This window comes from Nannobrachium achirus (genome assembly GCF_963921795.1).
Source record: "Nannobrachium achirus genome assembly, chromosome: 18".
Taxonomy (NCBI): Eukaryota; Metazoa; Chordata; class Actinopteri; order Myctophiformes; family Myctophidae; genus Nannobrachium; species Nannobrachium achirus.
Window position 1 is genome coordinate 55,122,157 of NC_137825.1, and position 17,069 is coordinate 55,139,225.

General features: G+C 42.9%; 1 protein-coding gene across 1 annotated transcript in view; it reads right to left on the reverse strand.

Moving 5' to 3' along the window:
- The window catches only part of LOC308303194 (myosin phosphatase Rho interacting protein), a 190,946-nt gene that overhangs the window by 75,965 nt on the left and 97,912 nt on the right, over window positions 1-17,069 (reverse strand). Inside the window, exon 5 of the mRNA XM_080747518.1 lies at window positions 12,014-12,098. Within this exon, the coding sequence (XP_080603644.1) occupies window positions 12,014-12,098 (85 nt within the window). The remainder of the gene's footprint in view (window positions 1-12,013; window positions 12,099-17,069) is intronic.

Sequence of the window (17,069 nt, forward strand, 5' to 3'; positions counted from 1 at the left end):
GCCTTGCCCACGTCCCACCACTGACTCACAGTCTCAAACTTCTGCTTTTCTGCCTGCCACTGGGCCCACAGGATCTTAAACTTCTCACAAAACAACTTATCCAGGAGCAGTTTGCTATTAAAATGCCAGTAGCTTTTTTGTCTCTGTGTGGATGAGAGACACAGCTCCACCACCACAAGGTGGTGGTCACTAAAACCCACAGGAAATATATGGCTGCCTTTGAGTCTTGTACTTATGTCTTTGGAGATATAGAATCTGTCTAATCTGGCTGCACTACTAACATTATCAGCCATCCTGACCCATGTATACTGGCGTGTTGTTGGATTATTAATCCTCCATGCATCTGCTAGGTCTAGCTCTATCATAATTTTAGCCAGACAGGAGGATGACTGTGTGTGTGGTTCTATTCCCACCCTGTCTACTGTAAACTGGATGGTTGAATTCCAGTCCCCCCCAGCTATAATGACCTCCCCTTGGGCCTGTTGGACTAACACCTCTTTTAATTTATTAAAGAAATGTACTCTTTCACTGCCCACATTAGGAGCATACACGTTGAGGAAACAGAAAACACTGCCCCCTATTTCTGCCTTAACCATAAGTGCTCTCCCCTGTACCACCTCCACTGTACTTAAAACCTTCACTCCTAGGCTCTCTGCAAAGAGAATGGCTACTCCAGCACTAAAATTAGTCCCATGGCTTAATATCTCCTGTCCCTTCCACCACAGCCTCCAATCTACTTCATTATTTATGTCACTGTGGGTTTCCTGTAAAAAAACTACGTTTAACTTTTTTTGATTGACAACCTCTGCTACTAGAGCCCTCCTCTGTCTATCCCTCCCTCCATTTATGTTTAGGGACCCAACTCGTAGCCCTGCCATAAAAGCAATAGGAAAGGAAAACAGTAGGAAAAAGTACAGTAGTGTAAAACACCCGTGTTGCCTAGCCATTTGTACTTAGTTATTTTCCTTCATTTTTTTACATTTTCTAATAGTTTTCCTCAATTCAGTGCAGTGCTTCTTTAATCTATATCGTTTTTTGGTAGTTAGAAGGTCTAAACCAGCAGTTTTCTGCACATCTGTAGCACTCTTTAAGAATTTCTTAGCGTCTGGGAAATAGTTAGACACATTTATTGCCTTGCCAAACGTTTCATTCAAAAAGCTGTTAATTTCCTCTAGAGAATAAACGTCCTCCTCACCTCCCTGTGACGACTCAAGCTCTGCTTCGGACTGGCTCATTGGCTCCTCGTTGTCAAGGCAATGCTCGCTGTCACTCACCGTTGGCTCCGCCTCCGAGACAGCTTGGCTCGTTGTGATTGGAGCCGGCGCAGCCTCTGTACTGTCCTGACTGACAGCTACGCTCTCGCTCTGTGCCTGTGGCTGTATCGGTTCCTTCTCTCGTGAAGGTCCCGCAACTTGCTCATCCACAGTAGGTTTAGTTTTCGGGGCTGCGGGTGTTTCCATCACCGCAGCCCTATTTTCAGTCTGTGCATCTGAAACAGCCTCGTTCTCCATTGCATGCTCCGGCGGTGCCGGCTGCTCTGTAGCCGTGTCCGTCGGGGTGCTGTTAGCAGCTCTGCCCGTAGCCTGCCCTTTGTGTGGACAAGAGCGACGTAAGTGTGTAACATCCCCGCATTCAAAACACTTCATGGCCCCAGCACTAGCGTAGACAGTATAATACCCCTCCTCATATTTAACCCGGAATGATATCTCAAGGGTTTGAGAAGGTGAGTTGAGAAACATAAGCACTTGTCTGCGTAGGGACTGAACATGTTTGAGTTTAGCGTCCCTACAGCCTAGAGGAACAGACCTAAACCCGCTCGCTAACTTTCCAAATCGTACGAGCTCACGCTCCAGCAATTCATTGGGAATGAAAGGAGGCACACCAGATATAGTAACTCTCGTAGATGGAACAGATAAAGGCGATACTTGTACAAGCGCATCATGTATGAAAACTCCGCTTGTAACTAGCTGGTTAACATGCTGCTCTTCTTTTAAGAAGACAACAACAGCTTTATTCATGCGGGAAGCATACACCAGGTTATCATGGCCAACTTGCTCACCCGCTGCCAACAACACCGTCTCTACGGTGACTGTTGGTTCAGCTACAACTCTCACGCCATGTCGGATAGACAGGGAACGCGTCTCCCTAGACGCCATCCCTGTCTAAACCCGACCAAATTGGCCGAAATCACCGGTCAAACAAACTGCGCAGACACTATTACCTTATCGACAACAGTATAATACAACCATATGATGTGAAAAAAAAGGGGGATAAAGGAGATAAGAGGAAAAAGACAGACAGAACTCTCCTCAGCCGCACCGCTCTGTGCTCCCAGAGAGAGAGAGAGAGAGAGAGAGAGAGAGATGGAAGGTCCAACAAACAACAAAGAGCTCCTTCATGGCAGACACACCTGTGTTATCACAGAGGACGAGGGAGGTGGCGAAGACGTACTGTGGAACAACGATGTGATACGGGTAACAAAACCAAAGATTCAGACAAAACATTTGAGTATTGTCTGAAATCTGAATACATACTGTACCAGTGATGTCATTACGTGCGCATCCCACATCAAAAACTCATTCAAGTCACCCAGGGACTCATTCATGTCATGGTCCTGGGTTCCCGGGGATGCGCCTCCATTGGAGTCCATGTTAAAATAATTTACTTCTTCTACTTAAGTTGCTATATTAGTTTAGATAGTTTAATTCGTTTTTTAATGTATTGTGTAAGATAAACACTGTAAAGATTTATTATCAGTTAAACCTGGAACAGCTAAAAACTATTTTCACTAGTGGTTCTCAAAGTGGGGTCCTTGGTCCTTGAGGGAGTTCCAGGGGGTCCCCAGATAAATGATAGTTAGGAACCAAATAGAACTTTATGGGTCTGTAACTCGGTGAACAAATGGAACCAAATGGACCTGTTCCATTTGTACTCATATAGTATTTTAACATAAATAAATAATATAAATTGGGGTCCCAGTGATATGAATATAATTAAATGGGTGTCTGTAGCCTAGTGTATTTAGAAATCCTAGTTCTAAGTTCAAACATTAGCCAAATTGTAAAATAAATATAAGAAATAGGCAAACATTTTGAAAATAGCCGATCTACAAGCTCACAGCGCTCGAAAACATTGTATTGAGGACTCATAAAACCTTTCTGGGACCCATTTGAATGACCACCTGTGGGTCCCGGGACCCATTACATTGAAAACCTAGTAACATCACTGCTGTACAAACAGCATAGTTATCTACCTGTTTCCGCGATAATTTACAGTAGAATTTATTTGTGGGACACTTCCGGAGAACAGCAGACATACAAGCTCACGTCGCGGCACGCCGGAAACTGCCGCGCAAACCCTTCTGCGCAATGCATGATGGGACGTTGGAAACTTGTGGATTTACACACAGCATATATATCGTCGTCGTCGGGTGGAAACCTCGTATCTCCAAGTTTCAAATTTGTATGTTTTTTTTCTCGCAAAGCAAGCCCTGCTTCATCATACAAGGCCGTCGCACAAAAGTAGTGAAAACAGCAGATCTACAAGCACACGACGTCTCGCACCGCGAGGCGATCTACAAGGCGTGCTTGTAGATCGGCTGTTTTCACAAATGTAGTATTTTTTTTTTATTATATAAACAAACAGTTTTGGACATACAAGGTTTCCACCCGACAACCACGAGTGTGTGTGTGTGTGTGTGTGTGTGTGTGTGTGTGTGTGTGTGTGTGTGTGTGTGTGTGTGTGTGTGTGTGTGTGTTAGTGTTTTTGAGACCCAGTGAGATTGAGACCAGGAGCGCTCGTTTTCTAGTGCAGCTAAAGCTTAGTTTTTTACTACAACTAAGACTACAATTATATATAAACAGTTTTGTCAACAAATAAAAACTAAACTAAAATGTTAGGGAGGGACTAGTGGAGATGAGCTCCAGTAGAACTAAAAGACAAGTCATTTTATGTGTGGTTTGCGCTCGGGTGTTGCGCTCTGAAAATAGCTGATCTACAAGCTTGCAATGCGTTGCAGCTTGTAGATCTGCTATTGTCAGCACGCAACCAAGTGTAAAATCAGGCATTACGACGCCATCATGGCCTGCCAAAATATATTTTCGTTGTAGATTTAGTGGACTAAAATCTTATATTTTATCGCTCAGTGGTTTAAGGAACTATCTTTGTGCCTTCCTTTAGAAAAAATCACATACACTCTTAAAAACAAACAAGAGCTATTTGAGAAAATATGGGGGAATTTTATTCAGTATGTTAGGGGAAATGATCTTTCCTATTTGATGGAGGAACCGGGAGTAGGGTAACTGCTTTTTTTTTTCTTTTCTCTCTCTACGGTCGTTTGCCTGGCCTTGTGGCATAGGAGTCTGGATGTTGATGTGTTGTATGTGCTCTTTGTATCAGTTATTTTATATTCTTATGTGTTGTGTTGATGTCAGGTGTTTTGCTTTTTGTGTTTTCTTTTTGTATATTGTATGCTTTTTTGTTTTGTCTGAATTTTGATTGTGGTCTTTTATTGTATTGTATATGTGGTTTTGTGTGTCTTTAAAAAAAGGAAGAAAAAAAACTAAATAAACATATTGTTTAAAAAAAAAATGGACTAATACTAAAGCATTTCAGATTACTAAAAGATATAAACTAAATGGAATTTTATTCAAAAGACTATGACTAAAACTAAATCTCAATGTGCTGTCAAAATCAACACAGCGACAAAGATTCCCCCCACCTGGAATTACTCGGATTTACAGAATAGAAGCAAAGAGTACTGGGATTTTAGAAATACCCAAAGGGTGGTGAAAGGTGAAGTTCATGTGTCCTCCGGGAACCACTTTTTACACCGCTGGCTTATTCTTTGGCGCATCTCCGAATGCACTCACAGCGAAAAACACTTGTTGTAGGCCAGGGCTCCCCAATTAGTTTTCCCCAAGGGCCGAGTTATGTCTAGGGTACCAAGCCGAGGGCCACAACATTGCAGGGGGCGACGGTGGCGTTCCCATTACTCCAACGACAGTTTTCGTCGTTGTCGGGTGAAAATCGTCTATGTCCAAAACCGTTCGTTTCGAATTTATCATTTTATAAATGATTTAAACTAGTGAAAACAGCCGATCTACAAGCACACAACGCCTCGCAACGCGAGGCGTTGTGTGCTTGTAGATCGGCTGTTTTCACTACTTTTGTGCGACGGCCTTGTATGATTTGCGAAAGAACGTACAAATTTGGAGATACGAGATTTCCACCCGACAACGACGATATACTAGTGTCGTTGCTGCTCTTATTCCACCATTATTACTGGTGTTGGTGTGGGCCAGACAGTAGCCCCCCCCGCGGTCCGCAAATGGCCCGCTGGCCGCCTATTGGGGAACCAACCCTGTAGGCGTTACAAACATTTTCCAATAGTTGCTTAGCAACGAACCGTAGAATCAGTTCTAGCGCCACAGGCTAAAAAGGCAGCTCCCGGTGGGATACGAAGGCGAGAGAGTTTTAGCTCAACTCACTGGGTGTCCGTTCACGCGCCTCCCGTAGAAAAACAACGGCTTGAAGGTGCTCCACCCTGCCGACCACAAAAAGCCCTTAAGTTAAGGTGCAGTAAGGTTGCGGACCGTCTATCAGCACTAATGGTAGAGGCTTAAGTCAGGGACACAGAGCCTGTTATTTAAATCCCAACCTTTCAACCCTGAGGGCAAGTTAAGACTGAAAGGACGTTCATGAACAGTCTATGCACTTATGCGTCACAGTGTACTGTCGAGACCAAGTACCAACTCATCACTGTTGGGCGGAAACCTGGTCCGAAACGGTTACTTTTCAGGAAATGGGGGGGAAAAAAAGGATCCAATTTAGTATTTAGTCAATAGGTCTCGTTGAAACTTTGCTTGGGTTAAATATTTATAAAAAACAGACAGACCTGATTACTTCCAACTGGCCTTTAGGGCATGTCATTGCAGGCGAAATGCTTCCAAAATCTTAACACCTTTTCTAAAGTAGCATTCACGACGACACGTTGTTAGCTTACAGATCACCCATTTTCGCTAAACTAGGGTGGTAGTGGTTAAAAGATGACATATAGAGTAACGAAGTCATGACGTGACTCGCTCATCCCCCGGTTCCAATGAAGTCATTCTCTATGGAGAATAACATTGAGTCATCATAAAATCGTCTCATATAAGCATTGCGGTCCAAAAATGAACAAACGGTCTTTGCAATATTGTCGGCGAGGTGGCTCTGTGTGGTTTATGATAGTCAGTCACTCATATTTGATAAAGCCTGTTTCTAGAGAAAATGTAACTAATTCGGCGACAGTAACATTAGCGTTTTCTCACCATCAGTTGATTCTTCATATCCATATGAGTCAAACCGCTGAGATAATTAGTTTATAATTGGAACACAGTTCTTATATGACGCGATATGAAAAAGGTCAATGGGAATTCAGAATGGGGGAAGAAAACCGCGAACCAGGTAGGATGTGTAAATTACGTCACACTTCACTACTCTATAGCATTCAATTATAAGACAAAAGAAGAGGGGAAAAAATCAAGAAATCCAGAACTAAAAAGGCTTCTGTCCAACAGTGACAACATTTTATATTTAAGTACCTAAGCTGAATGCCCAAATTTGAATGCTGGAGATCAGCTTGGAAGGGCAGTTGGGAGAGCTTTTGGCGACAATCCAAAGACGGCAATCAAGGCATCAAGGCGTCTTGAGAGTACTTGTCCGTCTCTTGACTGTTTGACTTGGAGGGTACTCTCCCAGAAGGCAAACAGGTGTTTCTGTGCCCAACGTATTGACTCAGCCAGCCAGGCATCTGTCAGCAGCAAGACGCCGCAAAAGTGGGTGGAGAGAGCGCTCAGGTGGAAATGTGTTCTTGACAGGCACGTGCACACACAGACATCAACGGGGGCTTGAGCCCCTGCCCTTTTATCCGTCTGTAAAAAGTGCCCTCTCTCCAGACCGTGAACGCAGTTTTTTACTATGGTGAAATAAATGCAAATGCCCCTCTTTCCATGTCATCATACTTGAAGGCAGCATTCAAGAGAATCGCCTTGTCCAATCTCTCCTGAACTTGAATGCGGCATCTTATGTTGAAAGAATTGCCCTCTCTGTGTGGAAATCCATGCCGTTAAGCCACATCTCCAGCTTTGAGTTGATTATGCTTAGTTCAGTGTGGTTTCACACTCCGAAAATAGCCGACCTCCAAGCTCACAACGCGTCGCGCTGCGACGCGTTGTGAGCTTGGAGGTCTGCTATTTTCGGTGCTTCCACCAAAAGGCCCTTTTGGAAATGTCAGCCCCTGCCTCTTTAACATTCTCTGCACGTCCCTGGTTGTTGACACTGTGAGCAGGAGGGGAAACAATGAGAGTGGACATGTCTTCGTGACGTCCCGTCTCTCATTATTTGCACAAAGAAAGGGATCACAAGCACTAACCAGCACCCGAGACTAGAAAGGGACCTGGAATCAGCCGTGAAACTGTGGTCCGCTCTCACTAACAACCAATGTTAATTACAGTATTTTCCGGACTATAAGGCGCACCGGACTATAAGGCGCACTGTCAATAAATGGTATATTTTTTAACTGTTTTCATATATAAGGCGCACCGCACTATAAGGTGCACATAATAGATGCTACCGTTGCGTTATGCATCCAACAGATGGAGCTGTGCTAAAGGGAATGTCAATGTCAATGAATGATCCATATATAAGGCGCACTGGACTATAAGGCGCACTGTAGTTTTTTGAGAAAATTAAAGGCTTTTAAGTGTGCCTTATAGTCCGGAAAATACGGTACATGGCTTGACTTCCACTGCGCAAATCCACTGTTATTTTCCACGCATAGTTGATTCTTGCGCAACACAAACGTCTCCATTCAAACGCACAGTTAATCGTTTAACCCATTCAGAAGGGGTACACTATATTGTGTATTATTATGTTATGCTTTAACTATTAAAAAATAGCAGATACACAAGCCCACAGCGCACACTGTGAGCTTGTAGATCTGCTATTTTTGATAAATCGTGAACATTTGAATTTTGACCCGATTCTATTAGTGTCTTTTGAATCCTTCTAAGATTTCTTTTTAAAAACCTATGTTTCTATGTCAGCAATCTGGCCAACCATCGTCAAAGAAAAGGTCCTTTTCACTTAACTGGAGCTCAGATAGTCTGTTCTTGAGAGACTACTATGTCAGTGGTTCTCCAACTTTTCCATGTCAAGGACCCCCAAAATGATATGTATTTGGCCACAGACCCCCATCTCAAAATATCTATTCCAGGGACCACCCAGAAGACATTTGAGTTACAAACGTTCGCTTTAAAAATACATATATTCAAAGATTTGCACACATTGTCACGCCTTTTTCAAAAATAGCAGATCTACAAGCTTGCAGCGCGGCACCTAGATCTGCTATTTTTCAATAGCTAAATGATTCAATAATTCTAGGCCTAAATGGGTTAAAACAAACGTCTCTCTCTCTCTTTCTCTCTCTCTCTCTCTCTCTTTCTCTCTCTCTAGGAAGAGAGAGGTGGGAATTGTGTAGTTTGAAAAAAAAACACTTTGTCTACTGGCTGAAGTTTTCAGCTCTACAAATGCTGCTGACCCAGTTCTGCGCCAGGCTGTGTTTTCCTGAAAGAAGTGTTGCTAGCAATCACACTCTAATTGCATGTGTGGGAGGGGACCGGAAAGGGGGTAGTGCAGATGAGCCAATTAGGAGAGAGCAGACACAGCAGACAAAGAAATAATTATAGACATGCAAGTTGCCTCACCTATTGAACATTTGGTGGACGCCAACATCCAAACGTGTAAATACCTACACAGATCCGCTCACGGAGCAGTTATTGTGAATGAACCTAAATCCTCCATACATTTTCTTAGGTGAAATATTATGCAGGGTAGGGTTTAATACCGGGATCCCGGGATCCGGGCTTCCCGGGTACAGGCAGCACACGTAAATTCCCGGCCGGGAATTGGCTGCGGGACCCGTCGTCCTGAAGGTTATGTTTTTTCTTGTTAGAAAATACAATTTACTCGAAGCGCGGAGGTAATTAGACTGCCTGACACGTTATCCTCGCCAGCCATGCAAGCATGTCGTCTGTTTAAGCTGTGTGGAAGGATTTTACCAGTCCCTGTGGGCTGTCAAGCAAGCCTGTCATCGAAAATAGCTGATCTACCATCTCACAACGCAGCGCAAAGTGCTGCATTGTGAGCTTGTAGATCGGCTGTTTTCACTAGGCTAGGCTACTTCTTAAAGTGACGCGGAGAAAATAAACACTGACGGATGAATGATAATGGCACATTTACTTTCTTATTGATGCATTAATTATGCTCTTAACGTTTTTACATGACGAGCACTAAGAGTAGAGGAATTTTGTATAACACAGTTTTATTGTGAAAATAGCCGATCTACATGTGAGCATGTAGATCTGCTATTTTCACAATTTCTGCCTCTAATATTTGACAATTTGGCCAATGTTTAATTTGTAATTTCAGAGGTATTAACAAAATCAATAACCTAAGACAATGCATAGCTATTTTTTTCCAAGACCTTCCAGGACCCTTTTGATCAATTCCAAAACTTTTCCAGTACTGGAAAAATATGCTTCTAATTTCAAAATATTTCCAGGAATTTCATGACCGTGGGAACCCTGATTATGTTATACTGGGACAGTGATTGATTATTGGGATTCAAGGTTTGATTTGTTGTGCCACACAGTTCACATTTCATTTATTGTTAACTTATTTTGGGGGCTTTTCTGAGAGACATACAGAGAGGGGCAAGTAGAGGAGTGAAGTGCAGCAAATGAGAATCTAACCAGGGACACGCCGTTAGGAATTTGGGCCAGAAAAGTATGCACCCTAACCATTACCGGTTATTATTGGTTATTAGTCATTTGAATTGGCAGCCGAAAACCAAAATAGTAACACAGGCACTTAAACTTTGTCTTGAGAGAGACGGACAGAAACTGTCAGAAAGTGGAGAGACGACGTAGAACAATTAGGCCTGTCACAATTATTACATAATCGTCAAATCGCAATGATTTGACATAATCGCAATTATTTAACATAATCACAATTATTTTGTCGTAATCGTTTCCATGTTGAATATGTTGAATGTTTCATGTATTTCGTAATAGTGTGAGATTGGATATTTCCACTATCAATGTTCTTTGTTAAGTATAAAGTTGTCAAATATGTCAGTAATTTCTTTGTGTATTTAGGTTATGTGTCATATCTACCACGTGCAACTTCAAAGCCTAAAAGCCAAACAGAAATTGTAATTATCAACGACAAAAACAATTAAATCGTTAATCGGCAATTATTTGACTGACAATTAATCGTCATGTAAAATGTCATATCGTGACAGCCCTACCAGTCGGGCTGGGCCTTAAAGCAGTAGTTCACCCCCAAAATGACTTTTTTTCTATTGATTACTCATGCCATGGAGAGTAGAGTTCAATAATATTTTCAGTTTTTTGTCACATTCCTAAGACAAAAATGTGATAACAATAAATTTACCCCCATTCATTTCGGATGGTGACCCGTTTCGAAACGGGTCACCATCCGGAATCAATGGGGGTAAATTTACTCAAATCAAATTTTTGTCTTAGGAATGTGACAAAAAACTAAAAATATTATTGAACTCTACTCTCCATGGCATGAGTAATCAATAGAAAAAAAAGTCATTTTGGGGGTGAACTACTCCTTTAATTTTCAGGCCTGTTGAGAACTCTAAGCAGGATGACCACTGACATACTGTACATACAGTACATACATGATGCAAAGTGGGGCGACGGATGCAACAATGAACAGAGGGGGCAGACAAAAAAAATGAACAGGTCCCACGCGGGCCAACGCGAGGCAATGTATTCGCCGCGTCTCTGCGACGGTTCGGCAAATGAGCCTGTGTGTGTGTGCGCTCGGAGCAGGGACAGTCTGATTCAGACAATGAGCTTCACAGACCAAACCCCCCCCCGACCCTCCCTCCCACCCACCCACCCACCGCAAATCTGGCCTCACATCAAAGGACCGTGTCGTCACAGTGGGTGGTCCACGCCGTGTGATATGAAACATCATTACTTCATCTGGTCATTAAATCCGTCATTACCGCGATATACCTTTACATTGGTCTTTGGCCTACAAGGGGGGATTAGTATGCTCCGATGCAGGCTTGTGTAGACGTGAAACATCACAGTAATGATTCCCCTCCGGGTGCTCTGCGTCTCGTGCATGACACGTGAGTGGCCGTTAACGAGGCAACAAAAATAATAATGACCTCATGCTCGAAAGGGAATATCCGTCCTGAAAACACAAGTCCAAATCCCCCGTTCCTCCTTATTTGGTTCTGTGCGCGACTGCGCGTTCCGAGAACTTCCGACCCCCAAAAAGTAGATCTCGGTTATGGTTTGCACGCTTGTGTGATAATAACGGGCAAGAGCACATTACTGTGGAATGTGTGGAGTAGGCCAGTCACAATTATAACATAATCGTCTAATCGTAATTATTTTGTCATCATCATAATACCTTGGGATGTTCCTTTTAGGCAGGGTGTTTAACTGTACTTGTACTGTATTACATTCTATTGTATTGACTATTGTACTTTTCTCCATTTTTGTCTAATAACATAATCAATCAATCAATCAATCAATAATCGTTTGTGTTGAAAAATGTTCATATATTTTCAAAAATAGTGGAAATAGCAGATCTATCTATCAATGTTCTCATTGATTTTAGGTCATGTGTCATTATCTGCCATGAAAGCCAAAGAGAAAATTAATTGTCAACTAATTCATTAATTGCAATTATTTGAGTGAAAATTAAGTCACGATATGACCGGTCAAAAGGTCCTTTTCTACCATAAAATTATATCCCTCTGGACTTCTGAAAAGCATTGGACCGAACGAGAGTTCGTAAATTTGCACGTCGGAAAAACACAACTCACCGAACATTTCGGTCGAAGTATGGAGAGGCCTTTAATTGTCATGTAAAAATGTCATAATGGTGACACAGCCCTAGTGTGGAGCGGTGGTGTTACCTGTGGCGAGGGAGGTTCAACCTTGCGTTTCTTCTTCTGGTTCTGCTTGTTGGTCCTGGGGTAGACGGTCAGGGCCTCTTGCCACCTACAGACAGTGGTGGAAAAAGTACCCACATTTTTTACTCAAAGTATCTATACTGCAGTATAGAAATACTCTGTACCAAGTAAAAGCCCGGAGTTCAAAATCTACTTGAGTAAAAGTACGAAAGTGTTGGCATCAAAATGTACTTATCTACAAGCTCACAACACGGCGCGAAGCGACATGTCGTGAGCTTGTAGATCTGCTGTTTTCACTAGTTTGGGTCCCGGGCAAACATCTAATTTCTCTTTTTAGGCTAGTCAATCTAAGGTTTGACCCAAAATAAATTGCAATAGTTATGGTTCAATGTTTTTTATGATCCTTAGGGTCATCCAAATAACATATTAAAAGTTGTGAATTATATATTTAGTGGATCAAGGTAAATTCAGGGGGTTCAAGTTTGGGTCCATTCACTTACTATACAGGAAAAAAAGACCCCCCCAAAAATCTTCTTTAAGTAGCATGTGAGGGGTTTAACTATGGGTTTTTCATGATCCTGAATCCATTGCAATCATTTGTTTTGCACAAAAAAACATTCGTTGGGTTAATAACGGACACCACATAACGGAGCCGACCCCAGAAAAGTGATGACTCGGCACTAATCCATACTTTTGTGTTGTCCGTTTTTAGCCCGAGGAATGTTTTTTGAACCATAACTATTGCAATTTCTTTTGGGTCAGTCCCTTTTTTAGCTTAGATTGACTGGCCTATTTGGGTCTTGAGCTAAAACGTTTGGGGACCACTGGACAAAGCAGACCCTGCAACTGCGGTGGTGTTAAAGCTCGTAACGAAAAATGTCCTTTGAACAAATGCAGAAACTAAGCAATGCGTTCCAGAGAAGACCTGTCTATGACCTCCGATACCACGACGACTTCAACTTCGCTGCGGGATTGAGCCACCTCTCACAAGCAACATGCAGGCGCTGGTCGCAGCCATACCTTAAATAATTTAGATGGAGCCAATTATGCGTCGCTAATTACGTTGATTTGCTTTAATTAATATAATTATGTTAATTAGGCCCGTACTAACAAGCGTTGCTACAACGTTAATGCATTTCTGTAGCTCCTCGTTTGCTTTCAGCGCACTGGGGTGCTGTGTTTGTGTGAGGTTTAAAATGGTTATGTGTCTGGAGTGTGGCTTCATCGCTCAGCTTTCAGCCAGAATGTTTTTCAACTAACAAGTTCACCACAACCTGGAATTTGTGTTATGCGCTTGGCATAAGCACAGTAGGTCCTGAGACGCTCCCAGCCCATCAACAGCTCTAGCACCAAGTTAATACAATAGTTCAAGGTTAGAACAGAATCTCAACTAAACCATTCATTCAAGGTAGGGCATTCACAAATAGTGATTTTTAGTATTCGAATTATTCGACCTCAAAGTATTCGAATAGTCGAATATTCGACAGGACTGGCCAAACTGTCAAATATTAAGTTAGCAAGAGGCGAACATTGTGAAAATAGCCGATCTACATGCTCACAACGCCTCGCGTTGCGAGGCGTTGTGAGCATGTAGATCTGCCATTTTCACAATATTTATCTGTGGAACCGAGTCACATTAATACCTACAATTCCAAGTGCTTGTGGGGGTCCCCAGTTCAAATATCTTTATTTTGGGGGTCACGGCCTAAAAAGGTTTGAGAAGCCCTGGTAAATGGTAAATGGTAAATTTATATAGCGCTTTTATCCAAGGCGCTTTACATAGATTGTGCAACATTACATTCACCCATTCACACACATTCATACACCAGTGGCGGAGGAAACCATGCAAGGCACCAACCTGCTCACCGGGAGCAACTAGGGGTTCTTGCTCCCTGATTAACTCAGGGGGAGCCCGGATTCGAACTGGGAACCCTTTTCTCTACCCCTGAGCTATGCCGCTGAGCATTAACAAACTCATCCACCAGGGGCATTGACAACTCATTCTTATGACTTCCTATCTAGCCAAGCTTTATAAACTATATATTTTTTTAAAGAGAAAACAATAAAAAAATAAAAATAAGAGAATATTCGACTTCGGTGAACAACGTCGAAAAGTGACTTTGATATTCGAATATTCGAATATTTGGTGAATGCCCTAATTCAAGGAGGACTATTATGTTCAAAGTGAGGGCTCACAAGGACAACATATACAGTACACACAATAACACATGCTTTCCTGTTTGATAGCGAGAAGGACTCAATCACTACCATTAACATGACATAGAAAAATGGCAGCACCACCAGAACTAATTGAACCAATTAAAGTCAATGCGTGTGGTGCGGAGAACTTGAGGCGTATCAGCTATCCCCGCCATTGTCCGGCCGCTTTGTGAAAGAGCGTGAAAGCCCATTCAGTTGCTTGTGTACCGTGACACTCTACACCCGGCTGCAGACCTCCATCTGACATGGGCACAAAACGTACGAATGCGGCGTGCCTTTGTGAAGGCATTTTCAACATCAATCCAAAAGAAATACAATCTCAGCTTAAACCCATTCAGAGCGGGTAGACAGTATTGTGTATCATTATTTTATGCTTTAACTATTGAAAAATAGCAGATATACAAGCTCGCAGCGCGGCACTCGGTGCCGAGCTTGTAGATCTGCTATTTTTTGAAAAATCGTGAAAATGAGAATTTTGACCCGATTCTATAAGTGTCTTTTGAATCCTTCTAAGATTTTTTTGAAAAACCTATGTTTCTATGTCAGCAATCTGGCTAGCCATGGAGCTCAGTTAGTCTGTTCTTGAGAGACTACTATGTCAGTGGTTCTCGAACCTTTTCATGTGAAGGACCCGCATCTCAAAATATTTAGTTCCAGGGACCACCCAGAAGCAAAATTACATTTCTGTTACAAATATTCGCTTTGGAAATACATATATTCAAAGATTTGCACAAATTTTCGCAACATTTTCCAAAAATAGCAGATATACAAGCTCGCAGCGCGCTGTGAGCTTGTATATCTGCTATTTTTCAACAGTTAAAGCATTCAATAATCCTAAACCTAAATGGGTTAAGGATATGATTACAGCAAAAACCCATGTTCTGGTCCATTGCCCTGGAGAGTGCAGGGCGGTACGGTGTGGTGGTACTGTACCAGTGGCGGTGTCGCTGCTGAATGCAGACACCAGTGGCGTCAGTTCAGCAAAAGCTAGGGTATGGCAAAGATGGGAGTCAAAGAGGCATTACATTTTGTATAGTCTCGCGTAGCCAGACAACTATTCCACAATCTCTGAATGCTATATAGAGTCTGGAACTGCAGCTCCCTAACGGCGAGTATCGGAAAACGGGCATTACCGTTCAATAAAATATATTTTAAAATGTCATTTCTGCTAAGCAGCAAGCTAAACATGCTTATATGATTTTTGGAGCTGTGTGGAACACAAGCTCCCTATACGTGGCCGTGTGTGTGGGTATGTCTGCGTGTCTGTCTGTCTGTCTGTAGCCTACAGGACCTTTTTTGACCACACGAGGGCGCTGTTGTTCAGGCCAGGCCAGACACCCACACACACACACACACACACACACACACACACACACACACACACACACACACACACACACACACACACACACACACACACACACACACACACAGCTCCACTTCGAACAGAGGTTCGATTTTTATTTATATAATGATAAATATGTGTGATGTGAGACTGAAACGGAAGTGACGTGGGGGCTTCACTTCCGCTTCATCTCGCACTCATCGTTTCTATTTCCGTCTGCCAGACTATGCCGGGAGCATTTGACCAAATCGCGGAGGCAACAGTCTGGCCACGCGAGACTACATTTTGTATAACACGGTTCTATTGTGAAAATAGCAGATCTACATGCTCACAACGCCTCGCGCTGCGAGGCGTTGTGAGCATGTAGATCGGCTATTTTCACAATGTCTGAAAAGAACTAGTATTTTCAATTTTTTTACCCAGGTTTCTAAGGTTTCTTGGGCTGGATGTGGCAGCCTGGAACGGTTGTTCAAGTGCAGCTAAACTTAGCATGGTAGTAAACGTTCCACAATTAACAATAATGAATTGCACCTGTGCAGCAGACCTGCGGAACCTGAGAATATACCATTTTGTCAAGCTGGGGAGAATACAGGGGCGGCATAGCTCAGGGGTAGAGAAACTGGTATTAGAGCACGAAGGGTATAAATCCCGAAGGGTTCCCAGTTCGAATCCGGGCTCCCCCTGAGTTAATGTCGAAGGGTCCTTGGGCAAGACTCTGGACCCGTAATTGCCTCCGGTGAGTAGGTTGGTGCCTTGCATGGCTTCCTCCGCCACCGGTGTATGAATGTGTGTGTGAATGGGTGAATGTAATGCACAATCTATGTAAAGCGCTTTGGATTAAAAGCGCTATATAAATGCACCATTTACCATTTACCATTTAAGTGTGGAGTTACTATTTATAATACCTTGTTAAAGTGACCATTATGTTACATTTTGCATTTGTAGTTATTTTACTGTAATTTAACAACATAATAACCAGCGCAGATAGACAAAAAGACATTCATGGGTTTATATTTAAAAGTAACTTTTATTTCCCCCCCTGGACCCAGGCTGTGGCAGCTGCATACCCCTGCCATACCCAATTGACGCCCCTGGCAGACACAGTACTTTAGGGTCAGACTGAAGTCGTTTGCCAACTGGAGTATTATTCTTACAGACTCGCAGACAAAGAAATACGGAGTAGGAGCCCTAATCTAAAATCGGTTCCCCCGGCCTACCGGGTTATGACTTGCAAAAACCACAGCCGTCTTTTTTTGGTCATTTGAGCTTCATAACGGCGGCAAACGCTTAAAGCTATACTGTGTAAGTTGCTCAACTTGTGGTCAGTAGCTCTATAGCAAACCTCGGTCGCGTCCGTTTTTCGGTTCTCACACCCCCGCGTCTGCCTCCACCTCGCCGAGATCTATCTTTTGAGGGGTCCCTGGTTGCTGTGCGTTCAGCCATTCCGGAGATACACTCCTTCACCCATGCTTCACCGTGCACCCGAGTATAGAG